This window comes from Chamaea fasciata, unplaced genomic scaffold (genome assembly GCF_029207755.1).
Source record: "Chamaea fasciata isolate MVZ Bird 193981 ecotype frontalis unplaced genomic scaffold, bChaFas1.0.hap1 SCAF_2, whole genome shotgun sequence".
Classification (NCBI taxonomy): domain Eukaryota; kingdom Metazoa; phylum Chordata; class Aves; order Passeriformes; family Sylviidae; genus Chamaea; species Chamaea fasciata.
In genome coordinates this window covers 114,719,314-114,743,975 of record NW_027094087.1, presented here as the reverse complement: position 1 = coordinate 114,743,975, position 24,662 = coordinate 114,719,314, and the positions used below count along the sequence as shown (strand labels likewise).

The 24,662-nt window shown below is 45.3% G+C and overlaps 1 protein-coding gene across 2 annotated transcripts in view; it reads right to left on the bottom strand.

Annotated features, from left to right (window-relative positions):
* Positions 1 to 2,866: 2,866 nt before the first annotated feature.
* The window catches only part of HLCS (holocarboxylase synthetase), a 113,503-nt gene continuing 91,707 nt past the window's right edge, over positions 2,867 to 24,662 (bottom strand). Inside the window, exons 7-11 of one of the 2 annotated variants that reach the window (XM_066177172.1) lie at positions 17,500 to 17,567; positions 16,283 to 16,443; positions 12,681 to 12,795; positions 8,571 to 8,784; positions 2,867 to 6,989 (exon numbers count right to left, since the gene is read on the bottom strand). In XM_066177172.1, coding sequence (XP_066033269.1) covers positions 6,821 to 6,989; positions 8,571 to 8,784; positions 12,681 to 12,795; positions 16,283 to 16,443; positions 17,500 to 17,567 — 727 coding nt within the window. In that variant the 3' untranslated portion in view covers positions 2,867 to 6,820. Of the gene's footprint in view, positions 6,990 to 8,570; positions 8,785 to 12,680; positions 12,796 to 16,282; positions 16,444 to 17,499; positions 17,568 to 24,662 lie in introns of those variants that run through there. The other variant, XM_066177173.1, reaches the window with a different exon arrangement.

The following is a 24,662-nucleotide window of genomic DNA, read 5'->3' as shown; positions in this document are numbered from 1 at the left end:
TAAGAAAAGGAAACTCCTAAATCCTGTGTTTCCCTGAGTATTCTGGGGGAAGCCTGTGCAGATTTTTCAACCCAGCTGGTCACAAATACATCTTAATAACAGCACCAGAAATGTTTTCTTTATAGTCCAGAGAATAATGAACATTTCTGCCTTATTTCGAACTTACCAGTAGAACTGTGAGCTTTGCAAGGTCCGGCTCTTAACACGCCGAACTTCCTCCAGCATAAATCCTGTTGTCAGCGCAAAGGCAGGGCTGGAATTCTCTGATTGGAGCACCTCACAAATCCCAAACAGCACTTTTGCAACACTCACATTCGGCCCAGCCAGCCAGGAAGAGATTTTCACCCCTTTTTTTTTAATTCTTTGCAGAGGATGGATCTGCGTTGAGTTTAATTGACAACGCTCAGCCCACGGTGGTTCTCAGCCACTTCCCCGAACACTGTGAGTGGATAAAACAACAAAAGACTCCCTGAACAATAAATGTGGCTGTAGATGCCGCTCAGCTCCATCTCTTACCTCAATTCAAGCTTAACTCAGAATTTTTCAAACTTTCTCTCATCGGATTCTAAAGAGAATTTCACTGAAAACCCTTGAGCACTATCCTGAGATAGTGGGAGGTTCCCTGTCCATGGGAAGAGGTGGAACTAGATGAGCTCTAAGGTTCCTTAAACCCAAACCATTCCATGATTATCTGAAGAAAACTCTTACTTGGTTTGTGTAACATGGAAAAAAAAAAAAAACCCAAAAACTTCCTCATGGATTGCACCTTATCAGAAAAAAATCACAGTGCAATACTCAGTCCTAAAACTTCCATGTTCTCCATCTTTTTCCTCTGAAGCAATAATTCACCCCAGAATGGGTTGAGAGGGACCTTAAAGCTCGTCCAGTTCCAAGCCCCTGAAATGGGCAGGGGAACTTTCCATTAAAATACAGTAATAAAGGTATTTCCTTCTGTGTATGAATATTTATTGCTACGAGTTCACAAAAATACTTTAAAACAAAGGCTTGAAAACAATTTCCAGTGGGTTTTTTTTTTCCACTGCTTCCTATTAAAAGGTTAACGGAGAAAGCTTTATTATCAAATTAATGTTGACTTGGGAGTGAACTTGAACTGAACGCTCTCGGCTGACTTTTTCAATTTCATGAAAAACACACTTTGCGCTAAACACAACAACAAAAAAAGCCAAATCGGTGATTACAAAAAAAAAGCCCAACCCAGCAGATTCCCTCCCTCTGTAACCTCGGTGTGTTTAACGCTGGAGGAGCTGGCAAATCTCCCGAAAAGCTGTAAATGTGGATTACAATCACGCTGACCCCATAAATCAAAGCCAGGAGACACCAGTTGCTTTTCCAGTGGCTTCAGAGCCCTCCCAGCCCCTGCTCCCCATAAACGACCCCAACTCCCGAAAAGATAATTATTGCCAAGGCTCCTGGGTTAATTTTGTTCAATTAAATCACGCCCACTGCCCTGCAAAGGAGCCACTGGCACAACTGGCATCATTAAAAAGAAACCTGATGCCCAACCCCTCGTGCGGCACTTTCTCCCTCATTAGTGGCACTGCTGCATTTGGGTGTTCCTGGAAGTCCTGCTTGCTGTAAAAACACACACACACGCACAAAAATCAAATCAGCTTTTGCTTGAAAAAAAACCCAACCCACTATGGATATTTTTCAGCTCGGTATTTTTCCACCTTGTTATTCCCACTTGCGGGCTTTGCTCCAGCAGCCTGAGCAGAGGAGGTGTTCCATCATCCCACCACCCTCCCCCAGGTGTTTCAGGGGAAATTTCCCTGCGAGGCAATAACGAGCCAGTGACGAACTCACGGCTGATAATGCAGGGGAAGGTGCAGAAAAGATGGCAAAAGCAAATGTGGGAAGGATTTTTTAATTTATTTTTTTCCCCACCCCTTGCCAATCCAAGGTTTAAACGGCAATTCCGTGTTGCCACCTGGGAGTAAATTCCATTGGGAGAAAAAGTGGATTTTTTGGTTAAATTACAGATGTAAGGACAGGGCACTGCCCTTCACAGTGGCAGTGTTTTAATAATGAAAAATTGTTTTAATAATGCAAAAAAAAAAAAAGGCACTGAAGGGGAATGGGAATGGAAATATATTATGAAAAATAACCTCATTTCTCTTCAGTATTTGAGCCACACCTTTGTCGTGAGACTTCAGAAGATTTTAACTCTCAGGGCAGTTCAAACCTGGCAAGGAAATCATGGAAAATGGGAGAAAAAGAGTGAAAGAGGGAATATTTTACCAAAATCACAGAAAATTTGAGTTGGGAGGGACTTCAAAGATCTTGTTCCAACCCTCTGCCAGTCAGGGAATCTTCCACCAGGTAAAGCTGGAGAAGAGAATCCCACATTGGGGTGTCCAAGTTTTGGAAGCAGTGCAATGGAAATAAAAGAAGCTGATAAAGGCACGGATTTGTCCCCCAGGTCTCTGTGCCCTGTGATTTGGAAAAAAGGGGAATTTAAGGAAATTCAGCTCTGTAGGTGCAGAATTGGGGAATTCATCACTGAAAGTGCCAATGAACGGGAAGTCTGCCAGAATTTCTCCAGAAATCTCAAATCGGGACAAAAATTCTTTTTTTTTTTCCCCAGCATTTCAGTCACACTTCAAAAACGCCACAGAGGAATTGTTGTTATTCCATTTTTTTTTTCCCCTGAAGTTTAGATTTTTGCTTTTTGTTGGTTTATTTTTTTTTTAATATGTTGCAGATAAAAGCTATTTGGCAAGTGTAGGTGAAGAAGCACGCAACCCAACCAACCCTACTCATGCTCAGAATTATATATACGTATTCCCTGAAAATGTAAAGCATTTTTGCTTATTTATTATTATGTAAAACGAAACTGTTAAAATGTTAATAAAATCCTGTAGCCAAAGGAAAACCGAGTCGAATTTCTCTCTTTTCTTTTTTTTTTTAAACACAAAACCAAAGTATTTCACGGAGGACAATGGTGCAGGTTTGAAAATTTATTTCAACTGTGACAGGTTCTATAATTGACAATTAATGTACTATAAAACACACAATGATTTTTTTAAAATTTATTGTATTTTTTTGCCGCGTTGCATTTTAAATGAAGACACTTGGAAAATGCAAATAACACAGAAGCACTCATGAGACGCTCAACACTTGACAATCCTTCCCTGCAGTTCTCTTTTCTCCATCGTTTTTTCGACCTCTGCTCTTTCCTGGGCTCGGATTTAATTTCTTTGGTGTCTGATCAAGGCGGTGCATCCCCATCACCACTTAAACATGCAAATGTTTTTTATCAAACCCAGGAACCAGCACAAATCCTTCCCATGACAGATATCTCGATTACAGAGAGCTCCAAAGGAGTTGCAAAAAGTTAATTCTTTATTTTTTTTTTTTAGGCTGATCAAAGAAAGCAAAGAAACCAATTTTTGCACAGTGAAGCAGCAGCATAAAGAATTCAATGCTTTAATATTATTTCCAGGTAATAGCCCTTGATTTGTTGGATATATTAAAAAAAAAAAAAGAAAAAGAAATGAAGCTCTGAAGTCTTATAAAAAGCTTTACTAGAAGCAGGATGTGCTGCCTGGACTCTGACAAGTGAAACACGTTATGACTTTTTCAAACCTTTGGAAGCAGCTTTGTCGCAGACTGGGCACGACCCACCTTGGGCTCCCCAACACACCCAGAAGTTTTCCTACCAATAAACAACCCCCACAAATGTTTTCACCATGAGAAACGTTCTACCAGAGCCCAGCAGGGGGAAAAAAAAAAAAAAAGAGGAAAGAAAAAAAAGAAAAAAATGAAGTCACAGAAATGTGGACAACGGTAATAAATGAGTTTTTTGAAAGCACTTCATCAAGAAAATAGTTTCAGATATGACCTCAGCCTCACAATGGAAGAGGTGTTTTACTAATCCAGACAGCTGAACGAAATGAAACGTTTTCAGCGCATTACTCCTGGGCCTGGAGCTCTCCATCCCCACATCCAGGGACACCCCACACCACATTTGTCTGTCACACGGGGGAGAGACAGAAAAAACAGGGATTTTCCTGCAAAAATGTTGCGCCTGTCTGGGTGTGACACATTCAGCAGAGTCAGACTCTTGTGCTTCCCATCTACCTGACAGAGCCAGGGGCTTCTCCAAGGACTCACCCACGAGGATTTTATCCAGCTGCTCCTTATCCCACGGGAATTCTCCTCGGTTTTGGTTCTTCTGAAGGGAAAGCAACAAATCCTTCCTCCAAACCCAGGCTGGAAGTCTGAGACGCCAGGAGAGGCCCCACTGAAAAGGCAGAGTGGTTCCCAGAGCACGCCCTGAGCCCTGGCACAGCCAGGTTTGGGCAGCTCTCCCTTGTGGCAAGGGAATTCCACTCCAGCTTTCTTCCCAATGCAAAAAAAAAAAAACCCAAAAAACATTTTGGGAATAACCTGACAACTCCAAGTGAGAACGGAAGCAGCTCATCATCAATCAAGGCAGCTACAAAAGGACCAAGAGCAACCAGGAAACATTTTAACAGTATTTTGCTGTTAAAAAATCCCTCTGCCGCTGCTCAGCCACCGAAGCTTTACAAACTCATTCTGCCCTTCCAAAATTCCCACGTTTTCATCCTTTTCCCCATCTTTTTTTGCCCCCAGTGAAGGAAGTGTTAAGGAAGTTTAAAGAGAAGTTTCAAGGATGATTTAAGAGAAGTTTTAAGGGAGTTTTAAGAGAAGTTTTAAGAGAAATTTTAAGGAAGCCACTCAAGCCCCAGCCTGAGGCACGACCTGGTTGTTCAATCCCTCCAGGCACTTCCCAGTCTGTGTGGAACGTGAACAAAACCCAAAAAGGGGTTTTCTACGGGCAAATCCTAAAGCTGAGACAGCCTGAGCTACAAATTCTGGGTTTAAAGGTGAAGTTTTGTAAAACCCTGTGGTTGGAAAAGCAGCACCAGAGCTCTGGTTTCCTGCGGCAGCAGTTTGCTCGTGAAGGAAAAGGCAGAAAATAAATGAGGATGCAGCAGGAAGACGTGAGTGTGCATGTGCGCAGCCATTTTTAACAGATCTAGATATAAATACATGGTTTCCTCTTTTTGTTGAAGCTTTATTAAGCCAGAGTCGAGTTTCAGTTGATTACAACATGCATTAATACTGAATTCTGCTATCAAAGGTAGCTGCCAAACGTTCTCAGCCCAAAGCACTTTGGAAAGCATCTGGGGGGAAGAAGGGAAACTTGGTGTATCGTTTTAATTATGGCAATTAACAGCTCTGTGTGTGTGTGTGCAGTTCTAGGAGATGCTGGTGTGCAGCCTCACGTGATTTGGATCACGGGGGGGAAAAAAAAAACCCAGAAGGGTTTGGACAATCAGGACAAATCTTCTGTGAGATGGAGCATGAAATCCTCAATTTAACAGGGACAATTTAATTTCTGCTCTTGCTGCCAAACCACCTAAACCCTAATATGTAAGGATTGGTCAAAATTACCATTACAGACAAGTTTCCTTGTTTTTAAGACTTCTTGGCTTTGGAGCTGAAACAATCTAAAATGTTTGGATTGTTTATGAGGTGAACTTTAACCTAAAAACTCCAATTTCTGGCTAGCAGACAGCAGTTTCCTTTTTGGAAACCAATCTGGCTGATCCACCATGCAAAAGAAAAAAAAAAAAAAGAAAAAGAAAAGAAAAAGGAATCAAGGTGATCACATCACACTTGGGACAAACCTGGTGGGCACAGAATTGTTTGGGGAGTTTGGTGGCCAAGTCTCCCTGGGAGAAAACCCAGCCAAGCTCCCCCGTGGCTGCTCCAAGAGAATTCCCAGGCTGGAAATGTGCAGGCAGCCCCAAAAACGAGCGGCTTTCAGGTCCGCAGGTGTCGAAGCTCTTGGTTTCAGTGCTTAGCAGCAAAACCAGACACAGGCTTGGGAAAAGGGGTTGACAACAGAGCTGTGGGAGAGAATTTGGACACGGGGGAACGGTGGGATTTCTCTTTTTCACCGGAGTACTTGAGGGAATTTGATTTATTCCCTTGACTTCGTTGAGTTAATGATATAATTACCACTAAATTCCAAATCAGAGGTTCCATCCCCTGAGATGGGATTCCACAAAAACCTGGATGTGACACTGCTCCAGTGGGTTTTTCTTCCTCTTGGAACGCCATGATTTCAAGGACAGATGAGATGATTTACTCAGACCCGAGGAGAGCAGAGTGCAGATCACTCGGATAACCAAGCACAGTTCCTAAGTGCTGACGGAATTCTCTCCCAAAAAGTCAAGGCAGCCACTAAGAGTTGCAGACCTGAGATCAAAGCACACGTTGGTAAATTATTGTAGAGGTCTACAAAGAGAAGAACCAGCTCAGCAAGGATCTTCACTCAGACCTGGAATTAAGCACAGTGGTGATCCCGGCAATTCAGGAATATGTGATGTTCCAGCTGGTTTTAGTGCAGACAACACAGAAAAACAGAATTTAGTTTAAAAAAACCCCCCACAAAATAAAAAAGTAAATATTGTCCTGCGCTGTGCTAAATCACACAGAAACAAAAAAAAAAACCAAAAGAAAGGAAATATTGAGCCACTTCAGCCTCTCCAGCACAGGGTGTAAACGAAGAGAAAGTTCCGTTCGCCACAAACATTCCCTTGCAAAGAACAGATCCTTACAAAGAATGGCACCAGAGGTGTGCTTTGAAGTCAGTGCAAAGAACCAAGGCCTTCAGCTGTGAGATCACCACCTCTTTTCCAGCTGCTGAAGTCACCCACGGCAAACACACAGCGGAAAATCGGGAGGAAAAAAATCAAACTTTCCGTTACCCCTTCCCACCTCGAGCAGGTTCAGGTGAGGGTGCTGAGGAGTCCCCTGCGGGCTGTCAGTGCTTGGGCACGATGAGGTTCCTCAGCATGTCAAAGGAGTTGCCATCAGGGTGCACAGACTCCACGCCCTTGCCCTCCTGGTGCACCTGGAGGTATCCATAGTCATCGATCCCAACGATCCAGGCCACGGGGCCGTCCTCGCTGCGCAGCCGCACCTGCTTCCCGCTGCAGGGAGGGAATCCTGTCAGCAACTCGTGGGCACTGAGTAAATTAGAGCCTTAGGGTTTCAGCTTTTATAAAGTTCAAATCCTGCACTGCATTAATGCATTACTCTAAACTCGTTATTAAGTGTTAGTTACTGATTTCACATTTTGGTCGGTCAAAGCAATCCCTCTCTAGGCCTGGAATCCAAGGGCATCCCACAGCCTCAGGCCCTGAAAAGTGTGAACAACAGTGAATTGGGGGGAACAAACTGGGGGGATGTGACTTTATTTTCTGCTGCTGTAACTGGAGGATTAATCCCTGACATGTAAATGGACCAAACTTTGAATTGTCCGAAAAACTCGTGACCATTGTCCATGTTGGGTGTAGCCTCGGAGGATTCTGAGTGCCCCCGGTGTATCTGTGGAAGGCCTCTCATAAATCCCCACTGTCATTCTCTTAATCTTGTCTAACCTCTGCTCTAGGCAGCCACTCCAAGGCATCAAAATCACCTGAGAGGACTCGTCAGAATCATCAAATGGGTCACGGAATGGTTTGGGTTTGATGCCTTGGGAAGGCTGACCTGGAACAGAGGCTGGACAGAGCTGGAGAATAAAGTAGAGATTTATTCGAAGGCCTTTGGGACACACCTTGGGCAGGACAAGAGCCTGGCCAGGGCTGCACCAAGGTGGACCCAAAATGGACACAAAATGGACAAAGGGTCACGAGGTCTCACACTTTTATCAGTTTTGGTCCATTTGCACGTTGGGGTTGAATTGTCCAGTCCCAGCTGCAGGTGATGCAGTCCCATCCTTCTTGTTTCCTCCCCTCAGCCCACCCTTGTTTGTGCTTTGGGGCCTGAACACTTGTCCCAGCTGTCCTTGGTGTGCAGCAGGAGAAGGATTTGTTTTGTGTCCCTGCTGTGTGCAGAGCTGAGTGACGCTGACTGTGAGCTCAGAGCTGCACCCCTGGGCACCGCAGGACCTCAAATACAGCAAAGATAAAACTTCAGGCATCAGGTTGGAAAGGACCTTTAAGATGATCCCATTCCAACCCCGACGCCTTCCACTGTCCCAGGCTGCTCCAAGCCCTGTCCAGCCTGGCCTTGGGCACTCCAGGGACGGGGCAGCCACAGCTGCTCGGTGCCAGGGCCTCCCCACCCTCACAGCAAACACTTCACCCTCTAACGGAATATTTTATTTCCCACCTCATTGGTTCTTTACACAGAATGATTTCCAGCAGCATTTTCTACCTGCTTTAATTTCCTTTTGTGCAATGAACGGAGCTGGAGTTAATCCAAACAGTCTATTGTTTTTTCCCCCTAAAAGTACAGCAGCTTCATCCAGCTCAAACCAAACCGCTCCCAATTCCCTTTGTTTGGAGATGATACATGTAAAATACCTGGAAACCTTCTTTAACTCATGCTAGTCACTGATTTATTATGTGCTACTTCAATTCTCCCTCAAAAATGTGCAACCTGCTCGGGAGCGTATTTTAAATTATTCACTCGTATTAAAGGCAATTCTGTGGAAGAAGACAAAACATCCATGAGTTCTTCCACCATTTTTTATTAAAATAAAAGTTTGAGAAGGACATAATTCTTACCTGTGTACCCAATACTTGTAGTACTGGGGAAGAACTCCATTGGGCCCCTTCTCCTGGAAAACCTCTATGAGCCTCTCCAGCACAGTCACAGTCCTTGCAATGAGGCAGTCTGCACTCAGAGCCTTCAGCTCCGTCCCCTCTTCCCTGTTAAACTTTGCAACCAGGTCATTGATGCAGATGGTGGGGTTGCTGTTATTCACATTAAATCCAAAGCCTGGAGAACACAAAGAGGAGGACCACAATCAAAGAGACAAACTCTTTGTTGCCACCACGGCCAGCAATTAATTCAACTGCTCCGTGCAGTTATCCCTCACGATGGCTCCCAGAGCTGGCTTCATTCAGTCTCTTACACCTTTGGATCTCCTTGCCCCTGTAATTGCAATTCTCAGCTCAGATTTTGCTCCCTGCCCTCAAAATCTGCCTCAGAATTACAGAGGCAAATCCAGCAGAGCCTTTCCACCACATCCCATCCCAGCAGCGAGGGTCGGGAGAGGATAAACTGCACCTTGGCTCCAAAACCATCCATGTGAGACCTCCTTTTACTCCCCGGAAGCTGGCAGGTCCTCAGCCCACTCAGAGAACAACCGATCCTACCCTAAGACGGAGTTTTATCTCCCAGTCTAACATTCAGCTCCGAGACTTTTCTGTTCACCGCAGCGAGCTGAGCGCCCTTTCCAAAACCCCAGACTTCTCGCTCAGCTGATAAGCCTTGTTTGGCTAGCTTGGGAAAGCCCAGAAGATCTGATTTTAGCTTAGTAAGACTCCAGTTTGCCTAATCTATCTCACCACAGCATATCCTTTAGAAGCCTCAAGCCTCTCGCTGAGATTTCCTTCTCCAGCTGGAATTCCCGAATTTCAAGTTGGCAGGAAGCCTCCCTTGTTTAAATACGGCTCTTGGGGCCTTTTCTGCAGCCTGCTGAAACAGGCTTCGAGGGATGTAAAGAAGTATATGGTATTACCTGTTTATTTTTTTTTTCTCCTAATAATTTGGGGTTGTTTTTTTTTTTTTCTCTTGCCTCAGACATTTGGGATAAAATCCTGTCTGTCAATCAGGTTTGGACATGATGCAAGGAGGTGCAGACGTTTTGATTTGTACATTCGCTGTAAATAATCCATGATTTGCATTAACTTTGAGGAGAAGGATCTCTTCAGCAAAAAGGAGTTTTTGATTTTTAACAAGCCAGGGAATGAATGCACACCAAGGAGGCCCAGTGATCCCAGCACACCAGTCCTGTGGAAATGAGCTGAAATGGGTTACTGGAAAGAGATAAAGGAAAATGAACTGGAAAATGCAACGGGCTGTGCCAGCAAATCCCAACTCAGGCGTCTGCACTCCAAACAGCGCGAGGGAAGAGAGACACCGTGGCCGCTAAGGGGGTCACAGGGCCTTGGGTCCATCAGCAGCCTCAGGATCACTGCCCAGCAACCCAAAAAGTGGGACACGACAGCCACCCTGGGACGAGGAGCTCAGCCGAAGCGCCAACACCTGGGATCGAACCAAGGGGAAAAGGCAGCCAGGAAATGTGAGAACCACGAGGTGCTCAGGGCTCTGGGGGCACCTCTGCGGAGTCCATGAGAGAAGCGAGCGCTCAGCAGTGGCCCTGCAGTGCTGATGTGGCTGATGGATGTTCCAGTGGTGGGACCATGAGGATCTGGACGTGCCTGAGCAGAGGCAGAGGAGCGTTCGCAGGTCACGCTCGCTGGCTGTCCCCTGCATTCCACCGGCGCTTGGCTCCTCCGCCTGCTCCGGGTCTGGCCCTCACATTAATGGTGAATATCCTGCTCAGAACTCCTCCTCCACAAGTCCCAACACCGTGAAGTTCTTCGATTTTAAGTTTCAGATTGGGAAAAAAAAAAAAGGTTTTCTGGTTGTTCCTTTTTTTCAAACTGTGTTTAAAAGCCTCGGCGTGAAGCGTGGCATCTGCAAGGCTCCAGCAGTGAAAACTCAGGTTTGTCTTTGATCTTCATTCTCCTGAGCTCCTTCTTGGAGCAGTGAAGCCACAGAGATGATGTCGGAATTGTGGAAAAGGAGGATTTCAGGCTTTCTGTGCTGAAGGGCACTGACCCCCAGGCAGGCACTGCATTTGACCTGAGGCCGTGGAACGGGATTCCAAAACTGAGTGACAGCTCTGGGGTTGTGGGTGTGCAGTCTGAATAGTACTGAGTGATCTCACAGGGTGAAAAACTCAGAATTGAAGGTTTTAACATACAGTAATAGATGTGAAGCAACATGGAGGATTTAAGGCATTGTCTAAGTCCTTCTTCACCTTCTTCTTGGTTTCGGGTGTTTTTTTCTAATTGGGTGAAAAGGGCCAACATTGCAGACCTTGTGTGGTCAATTAGTGGGTCAAAAGTATAAATAATCCAGGTGTCACCTCGTTATTGGAGAGTTTATGCTGAAATAACCTTGGAAAGAGTCGGAGACACCTCCATTTTCTACCTTGCCTGTTAGAGCTCACAGCTTGTGAGACCAATAAAGATAAGAATTAATAAACACTGAGTCCGAACACGAAACTGCGACTCCTGTGTGTTAATCCCGGCTCTAACATGAAGGAAAGAAGCTAAAAAACTTCACAAGATGATTTTTGATTTTCATCATTATCCTCGTCTATGGGAGATTCTTAGGAATGCCACGGAGAGAGCGAGTTCAGTGCCTGGAGGTGGCACTCAGGGCTCTGGGCTGGGGACAAGGTGGACAAGGTGGGCACAGCTGGGACTCCATGGGCCGGGAGGGCTTTTCCAACCTCAGGGATTCTGGGATTCTGTCTAGGAAAGGATCCTGCACGACTCTGGGAAAGGGGTGATGGATCTGACACACCTTTCCTGCTGGGGAAGCTGAATCCCATCACTCCAACCAATGCAAAAACTTCAGTGTCGATGACTCCCAGTGGAACACAGCACTGGGGTGATGGAAAAGATCCTTGGATTCGTACGGACCAGGGAAATCTCAATTTTAAAAGGCCCCAGGTGAAAACAGACTGATGAAAATGGACATTTATCTATACCTCACACCTACCAGAGGACTCCTGAGGATGTCAGAGAGAATGGATACAGAAAACCTCCTTTTGAATTGGAATATTTTGATGTTTAGGGGAAGAATCAAGAGGTCCAAACCACATACGTGAAGCGCTTAAGAGATATTTGACATAATGAACTAATTTTGGATGTATTCCTGCTTTCCTTGTGTTAACCAGGCTGTAGGAAAACACGGAAGCTGTAAATGGTTGATGGGGCACAGGGAGATTTCTTAAGTTTCGGTGGAATTTCCATCCTGCTCGAGTCGATGACTTACAAAATGAAGGTTTAAAATTGCACAGAAAACGTCATGGCCGGGCATGTTTCACAGGAGGAGGTGACTTCTTCAACTCTTTTCTTGCTTGCACCTCTAAAACCACAGAACTCTGACAGAAACAACGTCATGACCACTCCACCTTTGCAGGACACTTGTGCTGCATTCAAATATCATCTTTTTCTTTACCCTTTTAGACTTGCTCGGGAATTTTCTTTCAGTTTTTTAGACACAGCAGAGGCAATTACTTTTGGAACCAGAATCTGGCAGGTTTCTAAGCAGATCTGGGATGCCGCTGATTAGGAGAAAAAAAACTTCCTTATCAAACAGCGGGATGATTATGAGACTAGAGATGACAAAAACATCTCAATAACTGAAAAATGAAAACATTACTCTGTGTTCGTAGCCCTCCTGATTTAAAAGGCATGTTCTTCATTTAACTATTTGTCATGTTACAAAAAACACATAAATTGGGGGGGAAAAAAAAAAGGACGGAGTTTTCAGTATGTTCCACTGGTTTTGCAATAAATCAAGGAGGACAATTTCCCTCTCCCATGCAATGCTCTTCCTTTGAACTCAACTACACCAATCCAGATGCCGGCATTTATGTTTTACTTGTCAAGCATATGGAATTATTAAGAAGAACGAAAACATTTACTTTTTATGCTTCCTCTGGATATTACGCTGTGCTTTATTTCCTTATGCCTGCTGTCATTGCTTGTTCTCGTCGTTGCCATTTTTACTGATACAGACACTGATAACAAAATCCTCCAGAATAAAAAATGAAAGCAGCACAGAAAAGCTTCGAAATAGACATTTACCAATGAGAATATGAAATGTTGTTTCAATGAGTGTTGAGTTTACCAGAACTCCACCGAGCTTCATCAGATCGCTGTAGTAAATATCATTTGGCCACTTCACCCGCAGCTCAATGTCCTAAGGAAACAGAAGGAGACATTTAGAGACATTTATGGCTCATTCATCACTCCACAGTCTGTAGAGAATCCCAGAATGGGTTGGAAGGGATCTGAGAGATCATCCAGTGGCCACCCCTGCCATGGACAGGGACACCTCCCACTGTCCCAGGCTGCTCCAAGCCCCAGTGTCCAACCTGGCCTTGGGCACTGCCAGGGATCCAGGGGCAGCCACAGCAAATCTGGGAATTCTATTCCAGCACCTCCCCACCCTCCCAGGGAAGGATTTTTCCCAACATCCCACCTCAACTTGTCATTTCTTAGTTTGAAGCCATTCCCTGTGTCCTGTCCCTCCGTGCCTTGGGAATTGTCTCTCTCCAGGTTTCCTGGGGCTCCTTCAGGCCCTGCAAGGCCACCCTGAGCTCAGCCCAAAGCTTCTCCTGTCCAGGCTGAACAATCCCAGCTGTGCCAGCCTTTCCTCCCAGCAGAGCTGCTCCATCCCTCTGCTCATCCTGGAGCCTCCTCTGGGCTCTCTCCAGCAGCTCCACGTCCTCCCTGTGCCGGGGCAGCTCTGCAGGTGGGCTCTCACCTGAGCAGGGCAGAGGAGGAGAATTTTCTCTCCCTCTTTGCCGCACCCAACGTGCTGCTGTCACCTGCTCCTCACAATGAGAATCTACTGAAGGGCTCCACAAGTGCTGCAGAAAAAGTAACCCTTGCAGGAACCAGCCAAGGAGACAGTGACACCCTGAATTTTGGAAAGGAAATTCAGCAGACAGGAGAAATCCCAGTTCCCAGCCCCATAAAAAACTCCAGAAATGTCCTAAAGCCATCCCAGCTCTCGTTGGAAACACAACCCGAGCTGCGTGACAACCTCCCAGCCCCACAGAGCAGCTTTTGTTGAAAGCACGAGGCTGAGCTGAACTTTGCACTGGCTACTTAAAACACGAAAAAGAAAGCGAATGTGCTTCCTGCAGTTTGAAACGCTGCCCACCACTGCTGCATCCCCGGGGGCAAATTATGGGAGGTGCTCCAGGCCTCCAAGAGTCGCACTCCCTCCTATTGTCGGGGATGAAATCCCTTTACAGGATGCGTGAAAGCTGCACCTGGGTCTGCGTCTACTTTCCTGACAGATTTAAAGGCCAGAGAGGAGTCCACGACACGTCCACCGACAGGAAATACTACCTGATTTTGCCATCAAAGCATTCGGAGGGAAAAGTATCACCAACTCATGTTCGTGGTGGAAAAGAACTCGGCTCCTGGCGCTGGGGAAAGGTTTGTGGGAGACTCTGGAGGAATGGCACAGGGAAATGGTGTTAGCAGTGATAAAAGGGCTTCCAAAGGGGGGAAACACACACCTGGAGGACACCAGGCAGTAGCTCTGTGACTGAAGTGACAACAAGCAGCAAGAACAGCTGGGGCAGCTGGGAGTTCTCATGGCTTTGCCACAGCGTGGATTCACACAAAATGTCACAAAATACGCCGGAGACGGAGCATGTTCTTGTCTTCCCTCACTAGAGAGAGACTCTGCTGTTCTCAGAATGGGAGAGCGAAGCATCCTCTCGACCTAAAGCCCATCTGCATCCTCAGCATGAACATCTGACAAGGGAACTTCCAATGGAGCCCCCAGAGCTGCTCTGGGAGGACCCACAACAAAGGTCTCGGTTGCTGCTGGTTCGGCAGAGTCAGGAATTGTGGCCACCCTAAAAAACAATGACTGGCTGATAAACTGAGACATGGAACCAGCCCAGAGGAGGCTCCAGGATGAGCAGAGGGATGGAGCAGCTCTGCTGGGAGGAAAGGCTGGCACAGCTGGGATTGTTCAGCCTGGACAGGAGAAGCTTTGCGCTGAGCTCAGGGTGGCCTTGCAGGGCCTGAAGGAGCCCCAGGAAACCTGGAGAGAGACAATTCCCAAGGCATGGAGGGGGACAGGACACAGGGAATAGCTTCAAACTGAGAAATGACAAGTTGAGGTGGGATGTTGGGAAAAAATCCTTCCCTGGGTGGGTGGGCAGGCCCTGGAATAGAATTCCCAGATTTGCTGTGGCTGCCCCTGGATCCCTGGCAGTGCCCAAGGCCAGGTTGGACATTGGGGCTTGGAGCAGCCTGGGACAGTGGGAGGTGTCCCTGCCCTTGGCAGGGCTGGGAATGATCTTTCAGATCCTTTGCAGCCCAAACCACTCCATGATTCCATGGCTCTGCAGATTACCCCACTGTCAGTTGCCATGACATGGACAGAAAGAAAAGCCTCGCAGTGCTTGAGTCTAAAGGGGAAATTCCAGCACTGAGTTTTTGATAAATTTTCGAAATTTCTTGCTGTAACATATTTGAGTCTAGACCCTTAACTCTGTTTTGCCCCCCTGCCAAGGGCTGATGTCCCCTCAGGTTCAGCAGATCTGTCCTGGTCACAGAAAGCTCTTTACAGTCCAAAAGCTCTGCACAGTACACTCATTATTGACCCGCGGTTTTTTTATATCAACGTTTGGTACTTCAGTCACCTTTTTCCTCTTGAATGGAATAAAATTAAAAAATGCCACAGTAGGGCAGGCCCACGGAAGCAAAACCACCTCCATTCATAAAGCAGCTCCTTCCCCAGTCATCCCCAGATTTTATAAAACTAACTCTTGTCCCTTCGTTTTTAAGTGGTCAAATTATCCACTCCAGCCAAATATTTTTATATTGCAAATTTTAGCCTGAAGCATTTTGTTTCTCCAGTCAGGTTATGAAGCACTGAATTTAGAAGGTTTTAATAGAAAGGCTGACAGACCCTAAACTCCAGCAAAGCTACTGGGTGCCACTATAATAAAGTTCATGTGTAAATGTGTATAAGTCATTGATTTTCTGTAATATAGGAAACATATGCTTTAGTTAACTACCTCTGTAAAATACCAAAGTTTTATAGTTAGCAAATATTAGGAAATGGTAACATTAAAAAGGAGATCTATGAGGTGATAAAGAAGACTGGTTCTTCATTTTAATACTGATGACAGGACACTTGATTCCCTCTCGAGAGCAATTCTCCTCAGCTCTTGCTTTAGAAATCAGTTTTCAACCTTAAACAAGGGTTGGAAAAATCCTTTAAAAGGGATAAAGTGACCACTGAAACAGCAGCAACAAAAAAAAGCAGAAAAGGATTTGTCAGTTTTATTCGTTTTTCCCTCCTCCTTATTCTCCCTCAAAATCAAAACAAATCAACTCCATTGTTGGGCAAACAAAATTGACTTTTTCTTTACTGCTGAGGACTGAAGCTTAGGTTTCGTAAGATTAAGAGTGAAATGAGTGTAGTTCATTTGATCACCTCAGCCAAAGAATACTCATGCTACGGATATTGGATTTCTTCAAACATATCAGCAATCAAACATTAGCAAGCTTCAATTTAGGGTTAAACTTAAATTCTTAGTGCTGAAGAACTGAATTATGCACTCGGCCATCCTACACAGAAAACACACAGCTAAAACCTGAATTTAATGGAAATGGGAGCAGGAACTTTGAGACGAATCAGAAGGACGTACCTCGTATCCTGGAATGGATCTGACTGCCTCTACCACTGCCAAGGACACCAGGTGTTGGATGAAAGGAATTCTCTGGCCCAGGTTGGAATGCAGAGGGATGGAGATGTGCAGAGTGGACAGGGCACAGCCCACGGGACTGAGCCAAACGTTTCCACCACGACCTGGGCAAGGAGAGGGGAAAGGGTAACTTCAACTCCAGAGAAGAATATTTATATAAAAAAGATCACTTTGTGAATGTAGATAACAACTAAAGAGACAGATTCAAAGCTATCCATCCAAGAATGTACCAGAAGTCCTTTAATGGAGTTCCCAAACTAATTTTGAAGGACAAAGGGTTAAAGTGAAAAGCTTCAAAGAAAACTGGGATTTTTTTTAACATCCCCATCCCTGTAAGTATTCAAGGCCAGGTTGGATGGGGCTCTGAGCAACCTGGTTTTGTGGAAGGTGTGGCAGGGGGTGGACCAAGATGATCTTCAAGGTCCCTTCCAGCTCAGGCCATTCTGTAATTCTGTTCTGAGGTTCTCAATTTCCCAGCATGTCCTAAATCCCCTGCTTCCAGGATTTGCACTGCTAGCAGACACATTTCAAAAGATCTTGCTTTGCTCAAGTGGAGAAGCATTTGTGAAGATGCTCTGTGTGCACCCAGAAACGCGTCCAAACCCTGACCCATCCTGCACCGAAAGCCAGGGAATCATCTTTCCATGGATTTGTGCTTGGAAAAGCTCCTTGGGCCACACACTCTGCTCTTCCAGGAGAATAAACGTGGCTTTTAAAGGAGTGCCAGCATTTTTCTGGGCAAGAAACACGACTTGCTTACATTTATCTGCTCAGGCAGGTCCTGCAGGCTCGATCTCCGAGCAAGTCAAGCCCCAGTCTTGTTCCAGTTAACCCAGTTTCGGATTTAATTTGGAGCCCCGACTTGTGTTACACTGAGTGTAGTGATGGCAAGTTTTCGTGACTGGCGAAACCTTTTTGGCAGGAACCAGGAGACCACTAAATCATTTCTGCAAAAGCCACCAAACATCCTGCAAATGTTTACTCTGGTCTCCTGTTAACTTTTGGGGTTTTCAGTTTGAATCGGCGGTTGGAGCGGGAGGAGAAGAGGACAGGCTTATTCTATGGGTTGTATGATCAAAAATGCTCATAAAGCATCTTAAAACGTCCTATTTTTGTGCATTTAATACACGTTTCTCAGGAAAATAAGGGGATTTACTCACCTTTCCCTTGTGTTTGTCGAACGGCCACTGCTATTAAACCCATCTCCTCAGGCACCTCGAACATTAACCTGCCAATTAGGGAAAAAAACCAAAAACCCCACATGCTTATCAGCTGCAACACTAAGCTACATTCATGAAAAGCAAGGCTGAAATATCAGGGAGTATTTTATGTTAACGTCGCACCACCCTTTATTTTTTTTTCCAGTTAACATTTAGTCCTGATCCAAACCCATTAGAATATTAAAAAATGACTGGCTGAAAAACCATAATGTGAAACATTATTTTATCTGCTGGGCTGAAATAAGTCAGAGCCATAGTTCATTTAAGTTCTGATAACGCAGGTTTTGTATTTCTTCACTTTTTTTCCCCAAGTGCTCATTTTTTTTTTTTTTCGGTGTCCCTATCTTCAGCAAGTGACAACCAGCGATTCTAAACATTTGTTTCTACTTACAGCGAAATTTTTGTTCATACTACAAAATATAAAGAGCAGCAGTTTCTGATTATTTAGAAAACCAAGATGGTGGCAATAAAGCAGTTTAAAAGATACACTATCCCCTGAGAACTAATTATGATTTAACTACAGTAAATAAATCTACACCTTCTGAGAGCTCCAGAGAACACTGGCTTATTTTAGGCTTGTGTTCTGCTTTTAAAATAGTTTCACTTAAAAGAATACTAACTTTCCTCTGGGGATAAGTAGAAAGTGCACTTTAACACCACCAAATGAGTCAATGCTACACTTAAAAAAAAAAAACAAAAAAAAGGAAAAGAAAAGAAGAAAAAACCCTACTGTGAGAACTTTGTTCAAGGCACTCTTAAACAGATCTGAGCTGTACCACGACCCTCCTCCATTTCACGTTTTCAGGAGGAGTTATTTAAGAGATAAAACATATCCAAGATGTTGCCTGTGAGGTAAGCCCGGAAAGCGATGCCTAGCCCACAGATCCGCTTCTCCCAGAGGCACAAACATGATGTTGTTCATTCCTACAAAGGCAATCTTGTCTCGGGGGTGAGGGCAGCCCAAATCAGAGGAAAAAAGTCCCATTCACAATGATCTCAATGGTTTCAGCTGGGCTTGGGAGCCGTTTCAAAAGCTCTGCAGTTGAGCAAGTGCATGAGCGGCCAAGGAGGAGCTGGGAGCGTCCCACAGACACAACGTCCTGGTGCTGGTGACAAGGTGAGGAATCATTCCTTGCTCCTGCTCCACAGGCTGGGACACCAGCGACTCCTGGGGCTGTGGCAGCACCAAAATGCAAGAAACCCAGAGGCTTCAGAGTATCTTTCAAATACTTCAAACTGTTAAAAGTTTTTAATGGAAAGAGCGATAAAGTTCTGGAATTGTCTGCCCGGGGAGGTGGTGGAGTCACCATCCCCGGATGTGTTGGAAAAAAGATGGGAACAAAATCTCAGTGCCACGGTTTAGTTGAGGTGTTAGGGTATGAGTTGGACTCCATGATCTTGAAGGTCTTTTCCAACCCAGGGTTTCTGTGATTCTACTTTCACGATGATGAGGTTATTGGAAAGCCCAAGCGAAGTCTGGACCACAAATGCCTTTGTTAATTACAAATCACAGAGGCCTGGAACGGTTTGGGTTGGAAGGGACCCTGGAGATCACCCAGCTCCCATGGGCAGGGACACACAAACCAGCAGGAGCTGTACCAGGCCCCACGGTGTTTTCCCACTTCATTCCTGAGTCATGGAGATGTCATCGAGGGCCAGCGGCCAGAAAATCTCTTTGCCAGTCACCTTCCATGGAACACACCTTGGTAATGATCTCCTCTGGACACACGCTGAGACCACGCCCACCCACCTACCACCTTCAGCAGTAAATTTTACCTCTTGACGCTAAATCCCAGAATCATCAAAGCTGGGAGAGCCCCTGAGGATCACCCAGTGCCACCCCAGTGCCACCAGCATCAGCCAACCCCTGTCCCCAAGGGCCACCTCCAGACTCCTCCTGAACACTCCCACACACAGTGACTCCAAACCTCCCTGGGCAGCTCATCCCAAGGCCTGAGCACTGTGCCAGGGAAATTTCCTTGCCCAATCTCCACCCTGAGCCTCCCCTGGTGCAATTTGAGGCCATTTCCTCTCCTCCTTTCCCTGCCCCTCCTGGCAGGGACTTGTGCAGAGCCACCAGGTCCCCCCTGAGCCTCCTTTGCTCCAGGCTCAGCCCTTTCCCAGCTCCCTCAGGAATTCTCCAAACCCTTCCCAGCTCTGTTCCCATCCCTGGACACGCTCCAGCCCCTCAGGGGGAAAATCCCCCAAAGCTCAGGAGGTTTCATCCCCTGTCTTCTGGCAGCAGCCTGATTACAACACCAAGCCCACGCTTTTTGCAACAGAAAAATCTAATTTAAACTTGGACACGCAGTTAGGAACGAGATTACAGGCTTTGTTGGAAACACACAGATTTCTGTTGCTCCTCCATCCACGTATCTGTTTTTAAACAACAAAAAAAGAAGAAAAAAAAAAAAGAAATCATGCGCTGCCATGAGGGGAGGAAAATAAACAGAGCAGGGGAAAAAAAAAGTTAATTAGGAATGCAAAACACAGGCTTCTACAAAGAGATGCAATTAGGAGAACAGATGATGCGGCTCTCGGAGGCTTGGCAGCAGGTAACAACTTATTACATGGGGAGACTGAGGTTGGACTTTTAAGGGTCACGAAGAAATCCTTTAAAGGACACAAGACGGGGAAGTTGTTAATTCCCAGACTGACGGACCAAGAGACACACACAGATTGATTCTTACTGCTTCCTGAGATTGTGCTGGAAATAACGTGAAGCCAGTGATGATAAAAATCTCCACAGAGCCTCCTGCCTGCCTTCCCCCAGCTTCAGAGCTCTGTACATGGTGTGTGCTTGGTAGTTTGGTGGGGTTTTTTTTTTCCTTCTCTGGGAGAAACAACTTGGATTTTCCTTACCAGAAGGATCAACTGTACGTGCACTTTTTTACATATTGACTTCCCTTCTTTTCTTTCAACTTAATCAGTTGCAGACTTAACAATTTCGTTTTTCTGCAGAGTGGCTTAATCACAGTGCTCACCACATTTTCCCCCCACGAAATTTTTTTCTTTTTTTTTTTTTTCCCCTTTTTTCCTCGTGCTCTTTAACCATCTTGCTCTGCGTATTAATTCCAAAGACCGCAATGAGATACAAGATTATAGAAACACAAAATGTCTAAAGATAAATTTACCCATCAGGAAGAATATCAAATGGCATCTATATGATCACAGGAGATGATACTGAAATTTTATGTAAATTTTTTTTTTTTAAAACATTTTTGTGGTATCTTCCAAAATGTGAGCAAGGCACTTTTGGCATTCAAGAACATTAAGGCAGCTGAAATAGTAAGAGAGAGGTTCTAGCAGAAGTTTTTACACGAATACCCCCCTCCCCACCCTGTAGTACATACTAAGAGCGCTGTCAAGAGTAATAAAGAACATTTAATTATTTTACAGAAATTCCAAGTGCAAGGAGGACTCTGGCCTGCCAACACGACGACTTTTCAGCCCGCATGAACATGAAATGGGAACTGAAACCCCCAAAACTACCTTTTGAAAAATGTTAACAACTATAAATTTCATTGATGTTGTGGGTTTAGGGTTGAAACCCTCATTAAAGCATCCTGCTGTGTTACAGTATTGCAGAGGCATTACCACAGCCAGCAGTGCATTCCAGATGTGAAAATACCTGGGCACAAGAGTTATGGGCAGATTTGTCCCTTCCCCTTCCAAGCCCCTTGCCTGAAAAATCTCACTCTCAAATAGGTTGTTTGGAGTATTGTAAAAGCAAGACAAAAAAAAAAAAAACAACCCAAAATGAAACAAAACCCTTTCGATTTTAGTCAAATCAAAGAACTCCAGAATTATTTAGGTTGGTGGGCTACAGCTGGAGGAGAAGACACCATGAATGAGAGTAGGTTTGGATTAGACACTGGGAAAAAATCCTTCCTTGTGAGGGTGGGGAGGCTCTGGAAAGAATTCCCAGAGAAGCTCTGGCTGCCCCTGGATCCCTGGAAGGGTCCAAGGCCAGGCTGGAGCAATCTGGGATAGTGGAAGGTGTCCGTGTCCATGGCAGGGGGTGGAATTGGACAATCTTTGATGTCCCTTCCAACCCAAACCATTCTATGAATCTATCAAACATCAAACAAATGTTCATTTGTTCATTGGTATTGACCCCAAAGCAGAAGTTGCTGTGAGTGACACCACGCTGGGAGTCTGGTAAAAGCCACCAAATCAGGAAATGTGGGAAAGCCTTGAGGACGAACAAACCCTGGATTCAGTTTATTCAGGCACCTGCTAAGTGGGATCTTATGGGTGGCATCTCTGAAGGGCAAAGGAGCTCCAAAGATCTGCTCTTTCCAAACTCTCCCTCCCACAAAATAACCCTGTTGCAATCCTGAGGAAGATAAGGATGCGAACAGAGTCTGCCTTGGCTAAAAAGGGAGTCCAAGAGTGTTAAAAAAATTACAAAAAAGACGGAAGCAAGGAGGGACACTACAAAGGAGAAACGCAGAAATATTGTCCAGAGAATATAAAGCTCCAGAGAATAGAAATATGGTGGAGACTGGCAACAATCTCTACCAGCAAGAAATGACAACAGAACAGAAGAAAAGAATGTTCTTTCTACAGAAGAAAAGTGACAAGAAGAACTTCTACTGGAATGTGATTAAAAAAAGAAAAAAAAGAAGGAAAATGTGGGCTCTCAGCTGACTGAGGCTAAAACACAGTGGATACACCTAAGGCTGAGTTACACAAGGAATTCTTTTTTTGCCCAGGTCTTCACCAACAAAGTCCTCCGGTGCTGGAATCCTGGAGGCTGAGAATTTCAGGCTTTCTGTGCTAAAAGGTGCTGACCCTCAAGCGAGCACCACCTTTGACTTGAGGCCTTGGAACAGGCTCCCGAGATTGAGTGACAGCACTGGGGTTGTGGGTGTGTGGTTTGAATGGCATTGTGTGATCTCACGGGGTGAAAAACTCAGATTTAAGAATTTGGTATATAGTAATGTGTGTGAGTCGAGATGGAGGACTTTGGGCATTGTCTAAGTCCTTCTTCCTTCTTCTTCACGGGTTTGGGTGGTTTTCTGTAATTGGGTGAAAAAGGTCTGCATTGGGGGCCTTGGGTGGTCATTACTGGGTCAGAAATATAAATTATATAGGTGTCACCTCATTACTGGGTAATTAGCACTTAAATAACCTTGGAAAGAGATAGAGAACGTCTCCATTTTACCTTGTTTCTCTAACTTGCTAGTTAGAGCTCACGGCTCGTGAGTCTGTAAATAGATAAGACATAATAAACATCCGAGTCCGAAGACGAAATCTACATTTCACGTGTGTTAATCCCGACCTGGGCAAGGAAAAAGAGAAGCCAGAACCTTCACGCTCCGGGACTTTACACAGAGTTCAGGGAGAAGAGGAAACACCAAGAGTAGAAAAGAACTGATCTCATAAATCTCTTGAGAAATCTTGGCTCAGTCAAGTCGGTGAGAGCGGATGGGAGGGAGCCGAGAGTGCTGAGGGCACAGCCAGGTCTCCCGTCCCCACGGTCAAGGACGTCAGGGCAGTCCCAGATGAAGAGGGAGAACATCCCCGAGCTCTTCTTTCAAGCATCCCTGTATCCAAGCCAAGCCATTGAGCAGAAACTGGATTTTGGGATTGAAAACACGGGTTTGTACTCCAGCTGTGGGCTGGACACGACTGCAGATCCTCAGGGGTTTGTGCAGGACTTGTCCTATTTAATATCTTAATATCTTTAATAAGAGGTGAAGGGAAGGAGGGAATCCAGGAGGAAACGGCACACACATCCGTCCCGTTTGGGAATAACGCTGAACTCTGGGGATAACTGAACACTGGAATAAGATGGGGAGTTTTCCCAGATGTGACTAGAAAAAGCCCTGAGCAAGCTGGTCAGAACTCACTGTTGACCCTGCTTAAAAGAAGGAGGTTGGACTAGAGACCTTCAGGGATTCTGAGTGATTCTTGACTCCAGAAAAGGTCCAGAAACTCGGCATCTCTGGTGTTTCCAGCAGACATTTGGGTTTGGTCGAAACCAGTCAGAAATTAGACATTGTAGCTATTCAATCAGTGATTTAGCCCCAGTGGTGTTCACTGGAATGCCATCTCCCAGGCAGGATCCTAAAGCCATTTGCACGCTCTCTTACAAGCCCAAATATTCACATTTCTCCCGCTTTCCATGAGGCATTTCATACACAACCAGGTGCTCCCAGAAGATTGAACCTCCCCCCGGTGAGACAAGGAGAACACCTCAGCTGTTAATCCACCTCAGGCTGATTTAAATGACAGAAATCTCACTTAAAACTAAATCCAGCAAGAAAAAAAAAAATAAAAACCCAACCATTTACCAGAATACCCCCGTGTGACATGAATGCACTCTTCTGTTCTAACGCAAAAAATTCATCGCTCCTTTCGCTTTCTGGTGAAGTTTCCCCACAGCAAAGTTAGCACAGAAAGGGCTTATTTCATGTCAAATTCTCCTTGAACTCCTTGGATACACCAAAGTCCTGCACCAGTGAGAAAAAAAAAAAAAAAAAGCATTAAAGGGATTACAATATCCCAGCCACGGGGAAAGCTGAAAAAGCACTGCAACCTCGCACAGCTGGTTCCTTGTTACCTCAAGGAACGCCACAAAAAGAAGATTGTCCTGAACTAGACACGACATTTCCAGCAAGGAACGTTCTCCTGGATGAATGACGTGGGTCGGGAGCTCACAGATCCTTGCGGCTGGGCGAGTAAATCCTCGAGCAGGGCAATAATAACAAGTCATTTTCAGGGGAAACGCAGGATGGAGCAGGGCAAAGCCACCTGAGCTGTTTTTCAGCCGCCTCAAAGCTCTCCATAAATGAAAGCTGCTCTTGGCAAAGGGGAAGCAACGGCAGAAGATGCCAGGGGAGAGAAGGGAAGACTAAATCACGTCTTTTTTACCACCCATGTGCTCATGCTTGATTTAAATGACGGCGTTACGGCTTGGGAATGGTTCATGCTTTGCTGGTGGAATTGCTTTGACAACCAGGGCCTGCTGCACAGAACTCTGCCGTGAAATCCTCATTTTTTTTTTTTAATTTTCTCCCCTGCTCACTGTATTTTTCAGCTGGTAAGTTTCTTGCCTCTCTGTTTTTATACCTGGTATCTTATAATTAGCCCTT